Below are 7,526 nucleotides of genomic sequence, written 5' to 3'. Positions count from 1 at the left end.
AACCTAAAACCCTAAACTATTTAAAAAAACAAACAAACAATATGTAGAAATATTTCAAATGCAGTGAAATATATATTTTAGTTTGTCAGTAAGAACGCCTGTCTTCTCAAGTCTAATAAATGAATGAGTCATTTGAACAAGGTCAGTCTTACAAATGAAGGTTGTAGGAAGTTGAGTCAGTGTGGTATTCATAAATAGTGAGAGTTCTTTAGTTTTCCAGTCTCTGAACAGACGCCCATTGATTGACACCGTGCAACTAGAACCAGCCGTACATTTAGAAAAGGTTTATTTTGTTAACACCAATAACATGTCTTCTGTTCTTACTGTTTGTTATTCTCTGTCTCATATTCCTCCAGACAGTGTGTGAGAGTGAGAGATGATTGTGGTTCGTCACCACAGTGGGGAGACACGTGATATAGTATGAGCAATAGGAGAAGCGAGTAGATGTAATGTTATATTTTTACTTTTGACATAATCAGCATCACTGAACCCCATGATGTGTGTAACAAGTAACACAGGGAGTGTCAGAATCAGTGTTGTGGTTACTAACCCGATATGACGGGTATATGAAGAGTAGATTAACTAAATAAGTTTTAATGTTGTTTATTTCAACTGCTAGCTTTCCTTAATTTGTGGAAGTGACAAACAGTAACAAACTATGGAAATGAGAGCAGGATGGTGGTGTTGAGGAAAAGGAAAATACAAACTGACACAAATACTTGTCTGACATTATTATGTCCCTCGGGCCTTGTTTCATGGTGAAATTTGAACCTTTAATACTGACAGGGTGAGGGATTCATAAAAAAATAAAAATAGGACCGTGCACTAAAATGAAGTCATGAGTTCTTGAGAAAATAGACCATTAAGCAATATAGTTAACGGCTATTTAAACTTCTCCAGCCACTCCTATATCTTAAATCCATGATTCATTTCTCCTCTAATTAGTCTAATCACTTATTCTAAGTTATATTACTACGGTGTACACACTGCTTCTGCTGCTTTGTCACTTGCATGATGACCTGCTTCCTTTAGCATAGGGATGGATAAGAGAGGAGTAGTATAGTGTAACAGGGGTGTTTTGAAAGGTTTCTACAGATGATTTCACACACTTTTTTTAAACCTCAAAATCTTGTTACCATTAAGATCCTTTGTAACTGACATGAATTCACAAAGAGAGGATACAACCAATTTTAATAGCCACCTTTTAAGAACACAGGGACTCTAAAAATATAGATTTTGGGTGTTACTGTGGGTGAAAGTATTACCAAAAGATATGTTAAATTATGGTGGTATGTGGTTAATAAATACAATATTCTAACACAACTGACTACTTTCAGTATTCAATTAATTACACTATACAAGAGCCCATAAGTGCTAACAATGTCTTGTACTCAGAGAGACAGGAATCCCATGTTGTGTCATTAAACATTGGAAGGTATCGTAATCCCAGTATTGTAATTGGATGCAGGCTTATGTCCACACATGACCATTTAAAACCATCCTTGTAATCCCGTATTCTTTTCTCATCCACCTGCAGAGTTGGTTAGCAGGACAGAGGGATTACACACTTTGCTGGAGACAATACACGGACTTCAACAGGTAGGACTCAGTCATACGTTATTTTATCATGCTTTCATGGATTCATTTCTATATCAAGTACTTTGGTTAAGATTAGACAATATAACAAGTGCCAGAAAGGTTAGATAATCACAGGAAAACACAAATTTGTTTGATTGTCTTGACGTCACGACAACTATCCATTTTGCAGTACTAGCAGGTTAAATTAATGGAAGTGGCTATTTATACGGATTCCTTTGTGTCAATAGTCTGATTATTGTTGGTACGGAATTATTACACATCGGTATTGATTGTGCGAGATCACATGATCAAATTTAAATTGTTTCAAAATGGAGGAACGTTTTTGCTTGCAGGTGATACGCCAATGCTTCCCATGGTTTGGGTTAAAACAGTAAATGTGGTAAAAATATCCTGTTTAACGGCACTAAAATGCCCGACGTCACAGTAAAACAAGGTCTGGTTAGTGGTCTACAAGAGATCCGGCAATAAATTCTGGTGGCCCATTATGTACCAATAGAACAAAGAACTATTAGCATCCCATCCCCAATCCCATTCCATGCCAGTAGTCAGTTTACAACATATACAACACTGATGTAGGTGAGGCCTCACATCAGAACGATGATGCATTGTGACAACATACACTCTGCATTAATCATAATTCAACCTTTGTCTTATTTTATGCGATGATAAACCTCAATGACCTAAAAACTTTCAGGTCAAAGCCACAGCAACGGTTATAGATGTATTTATAGTTATATTATCAGGCAAAAGTATAGAATAAGACTAATATGACGACTAATATTTAATATGGTTACATGTCATGTGATTGCTTGAAGTGACAAACCCACAAAAATATTATCCCCCAGAGCTTTTGTCCTCTTTTAGCTAATTGTTTTTGGATTGACAGCCCACAAATTTTGCTCTCATGAACCTCATTTCTAGCAGCAGCACACAGCTGTTTGAGCAAACAAGCTCTGATAATCCCACCGTACACTAGCTGACCACCAATGGCAGACAAAGTTAGTGACAATGTGGTGAAGCAAGTGGAACGTCAAGCAGCTAATGAGCCAAATATTTTTCTCAGTAGTTGGTGGAGACCAAACTAGAGGTAAAAGGAGAGTGAATATTCGACATACATTCATCAGGTGTACAAAAAGGCAAAAATATATGAAGTTTGTGGGTTTGACAGCTTGTTGTGGACATCCTATGTCCCCTAGTGGCCAAAACATTGACGAATGCTGTTTTAACTGGAATGTTTCTACCATTGGATCAGTTTAGAGTTAAATGCCTTCCTCAAAGTGAGCTCTACAGTAATTGTTGTTGTGAGGACAATGTTTCTCATACTGTGTACTTTCTCTACCATTTGTGGAATTTAAAACTACATAGCTATTACAAGCAATACTACAATCTATTTCAAATTGTTCCCTGTCAGCAGCAGCCATGGTGGACGCAGCAGCAGCAGAGCAGTTCCTGGATGCCAACCCACAGTTCGCCAAGCAATACTATGACAACAACTTCCGGCCTAAGGTCGTCTCAGACCTGCTGGACAACAACCGGAAGACCGCGGTGGATGTCAGCAAGTTTCATGAACTGACGTCGGTGGAGGAGAGCGAGATCCTTTTCGACCTGATACGGGACATCCAGGACAACCTGCAGATGGAGAAGTGTGTCTTCAACCTCATGAGACACCTCAGCTTCATGATGAGGGCCGACCGCATGAGCCTGTTCATGTACCGCCAGAGGAACGGTGTGGCCGAGCTGGCAACCAGGTTATTGGGGATTTCTTTTTTTGAGTTGCATTTGATTTTTTTAACAGCTTTACAACAGCTCCTGAAGGAATACACAACAAGATTATGTATTGTTGTCAAAAAATACCATAAAGATAATGTTTCCTCACAATGAAAGGTTTATAGGACTGTATGAACTGCACACACTGTCACTCCATGGTCTCATTATCATTGACAAAAAGATAAATAAGATTTTTTGTTTTTTAGAACATTTTTTATCCATTTACTTTGCTGACATCCACACCCTTACAATCAATCATGTTTAAGTCACACTGCTTCAACTCTCTGTTTGCATTTTCTCCACCTTATCTTTACCTGATGAGGCAACATGTCCGTTACTTTGCCAGCGTAGAGCACATCGCTTATGTTTTAAAGGAAATTTCCCAGGAACTACACTGAAAGAACACAGATGTTGGTTTTTACCAGTGCGCTGCAAACAATCACGATTACTTTATTAAACCAGTTACTGTTAGTTGAGAATATGTGCTTTAATTTATATTATTTCTATTGATTCAGTTACACATTTTCATGGCCAGGACAGGAGCCCACTACAACCACAGAGCTGCTGGCTTCAGTGGTTATTTAGGGTTACTTGCAAGCTAGTTTGAGGGTTAAATGTCAGGTCACAACCTGGGTTGTTTGACGTTTTAGGGAAATTTTGTTCTTGCTCATGGTGGAATTTTGTGTCTGTGTAAATTCAAGAGTACGGTCTAGACCTGCTCTATGTGAAAAGTGCCCTGAGATAACCTATGTTGTGATTTGGCACAATATAAATAAATTAAATGACTTGACTAGGCCAAAAAAGTGAACAAAGTCCAATTGGCAACACTTGATAACATGCTTAGAGTTAGACATGTTAAAAAAAAAAAAAAAGCACAGCACTTTCTAATTTCATTATCTTTATCTCCAGGTTATTTAACGTCCATAAAGATGCAACATATGATGAATGTCTGGTGCAGCCTGACAGTGAGATTGTGTACCCGTTGGATATGGGCATTGTGGGCCACGTGGCGTCTACCAAGAAGATGGTCAACATTCCAAATGTGTCAGAGGTAAGTACACATAATCACTGTCTGTCTGACTGTGTATCTCTGTGTGTGTGTGTGTGTGTCGTTGGGTGTGTGTGTGTGTGTGTGTGCATGTGTATCACCCTAGTTTATCTTTCTTTAAAAACATTTTTCAGTCATACATATGCAACATTTTCCATCACATTCATTTATGGCAAACCTCTTCCCATTTTATTCTTCTCATTTTGTTTTATTCCCTTACTTTTACCTCATGTTACATATACTACAAATATAAATACATCTTCACATCTAGAAGAAACAAAAATATGTCTGTCTATTTACTATCTACTCCTCCCTCAATTTCTACTACATGATTATATCTTGTAAATGACATATTGATGTTTTTTTTTAAGGCATATAGTATATCTATCTAGTGCAACTTGAATGAGTGTATACATTTGTAATCTGGAAGGTCCCAGACAGTATAAAATCCTTTCATCCTGTATTGGTGCTGTGCTCTACCTGCTACTTACACAGACAGAATTTAAATGTGTCGAGTCATTTAACGGATCCAGCACATATCTACGGCCAAGAAGTAAAGTTTACAGAGAATGAAACCAAGATACCCTGCACCTCAGGCAACAAATCCACTAAAAAACATTGCAATCTAGATATTGCATATTACCCAGTTAACATTTAAATCCTTGTTTTGCCTGGATGTGAAAACCAGTCTACCGTTGCTCCGTCTGTAAGTGACCACCAGAGGGCGACCAGACACCACAGTGTGTTTGCCACTAATTCCTTCCAACCAAAGCCAGCCCAATCTCATTATAGCCAATACCTTTGACATTTGAAAATGGCTGGCAAGTTTATTCCCATGTACACTTCAAGTTTGTCATGCTATTGCAGGTCCATTTCCATCCCTCCCAACCCTCCCCACCCCTAATATCATAACAGTCAGTGCCCATACCTGCACTGTTACTGTGACATTTACACTTAATAAGGCAGCAGTCCACTCCGCATAACTGATGGATTACAAGCTGTCCTCGGTATCAGTTCAATCACTTCTTTTCACAGGAGATTAGAAAGCTCGGGTGAACAAAACAGACCCGGGTTGATTGCTCCCGTTTGGTTTTTATCTACTGGTTCTGCTGCCAGTGTGAGCAACCACAGAACAAACATCATCATGCTGTTCAAAACCTCCGCCCGTCACGCCACAGCCTCACACAAACACATGAAAGCACGATGGGAAATGTGGCAACTGGAACGATATCAAAGCCTGCAAGCCTCCCCAGTTGAAGCGAAGGAACAGCTAATGTTTCCTTATAATTGGCTGGCTTTATGATGCTAATGCACCGAGGACAGCCTTTCAGAGTAATGCGGAGACTGGAAATCACTGTCTCTCTGCGCTCTATTTCCATCCCAGTCCAATCTAGCGCAGGCCGGTCAACCAGTCAGGATTGTTGTAGGAAGGTGGAGATTATGTTTCACTGGGATTATGTACTGGTGAGCAACATCCGTACTCATTTCTCTCTCTTCCTCTAACCCTTCCACCTTCAAAGGGAATTTAATAATCAAATAATTTACAGACTAATAACTGTGACTTTTATTTTGAGGAGTGGTAAATCTAGGTGTGTGTGTGTGTGTGTGTGAGGAAGGTGGAGAGTGTTAGTGGGGGGAGGTTGCAGATGAAGCCGGTTAATCTGTCCTGAATTAGAGCGATCCCAGATTATTCCCAGAGGTCATACAGGCCCTGAGCCATTTTCACAGACTCAGCACAGTAACACACCTTTAATCTATTCTGTTACACTCTATTGTTTCGCCTTGATTTTTTTTTTCCTCTTCAGTGGAGCAGAAACACCCAGAAATCCAGTTAATGTGTCATAATGTGAGAGGCTAATTTGGCTGAGGATGAAGTATCGGCGTGTGTGTGTGTGTGTGTGTGCAAACTTATATAACATATATTTTATGTATGTACATGCATACATTTGTTTTTATGTATTTATTATTTGAATTAACTTTTTATTCATTTTTTAAAATTATGCAATTAGGTGAGAATAAAAAGTGTTTATATGAAAGTTTTTCATTTTTATGCTTATTTATTTATTATTATTTATGTATTGAACAAATTCATGTATAGTTGTATTGTATAGTTGTATATGTATAGTCAAATAAGTATAAAGTTGAAAAAAATCCTAATTCAGGGATTTTTGACAGTTATAAATAGCAAACAGGATTATAGAGTTTTTATTAATGAATCTAGCTGTGATTGAACGTCATACTTACATGATAAAAGCGAAGGAGTTAAATAATGCAGAACTTCATAAATAAATAGTATATATAAAAACATAATTTGTGTTTTTATATCAAGAGACAACTGAGATTATGTATTAAAGTGTGGAGCTGCGGTCAAAGGTCAAGGCAAAGCTTCAGCTGAGCTAACAAGCAGGATGAAGACCTCCCTGGGTTTTAAGGGGTCAAAGGTCACCCAAAAACAAGCTGTCAAACTGCCCAGATCTTTGGAGCAGGTTTATATGTAAGCTGCGTCAGGCTGAAGCAGCTACTGCATGATGCTGATCCGGGATCAGTTTGGTCTCCTTCACAGGGATTTTCCTCCTTCGTGACGTAACTTCAGGTCGACCCCTATAAAGATAGAAAAACATAACTTTAGAAATTTATAAATACAAGTAATGATTTACTGATTTAGTTTCAGGTGTAAGCTGAGGGCTGTTCACATATGTTGATTACTAATGCTCAAACAGATGCACAAATTATAAACAAACCAAGAATGATAAGGGCAGGTCTGTACTTCAGAGGAACATTTGTACTTTTTACTTCTCTACGTTTTTGGCTGACTCACAACGACATCAAACCCTGAAAAGCTCTTTTTTGTGCAGATCCAGGGTATCTTTAGTTTTTTTGCTGCAGCTGGGTGAAGAGAGAGGGTTTGAAGTGATGTTTTGGTTTCTGTGCCGCTGCAACCGACAGCAGCAGCAGAATTTAGATATCTGAGGCTGGTGGATGGAAATTCAATGATGCAAATGCTTTGATTTTTGAGGAGTTTTCTCCTGTAGATGATTGTGATTTGAGTGAAGTGGCAGACAAAGTAAAAGCTCTGTGAAGCTTGTGTATGTTAGAATAGGAGAATATGCCC

General features: G+C 38.5%; 1 protein-coding gene across 1 annotated transcript in view; it reads left to right on the top strand.

The window, feature by feature from the left end:
• pde6a (phosphodiesterase 6A, cGMP-specific, rod, alpha) overlaps positions 1 to 7,526 on the top strand; it is a 43,739-nt gene that overhangs the window by 4,425 nt on the left and 31,788 nt on the right. The window contains exons 2-4 of the mRNA XM_044363737.1: positions 1,538 to 1,599; positions 3,014 to 3,347; positions 4,276 to 4,417. Coding sequence (XP_044219672.1) covers positions 3,019 to 3,347; positions 4,276 to 4,417 — 471 coding nt within the window. The 5' untranslated portion in view covers positions 1,538 to 1,599; positions 3,014 to 3,018. The remainder of the gene's footprint in view (positions 1 to 1,537; positions 1,600 to 3,013; positions 3,348 to 4,275; positions 4,418 to 7,526) is intronic.

The sequence above is a fragment of the Thunnus albacares genome, chromosome 10 (genome assembly GCF_914725855.1).
Source record: "Thunnus albacares chromosome 10, fThuAlb1.1, whole genome shotgun sequence".
NCBI lineage: Eukaryota > Metazoa > Chordata > Actinopteri > Scombriformes > Scombridae > Thunnus > Thunnus albacares.
Note: the sequence above shows the minus strand (reverse complement) of the source record. Positions and strands in the feature narration are given on the sequence as shown.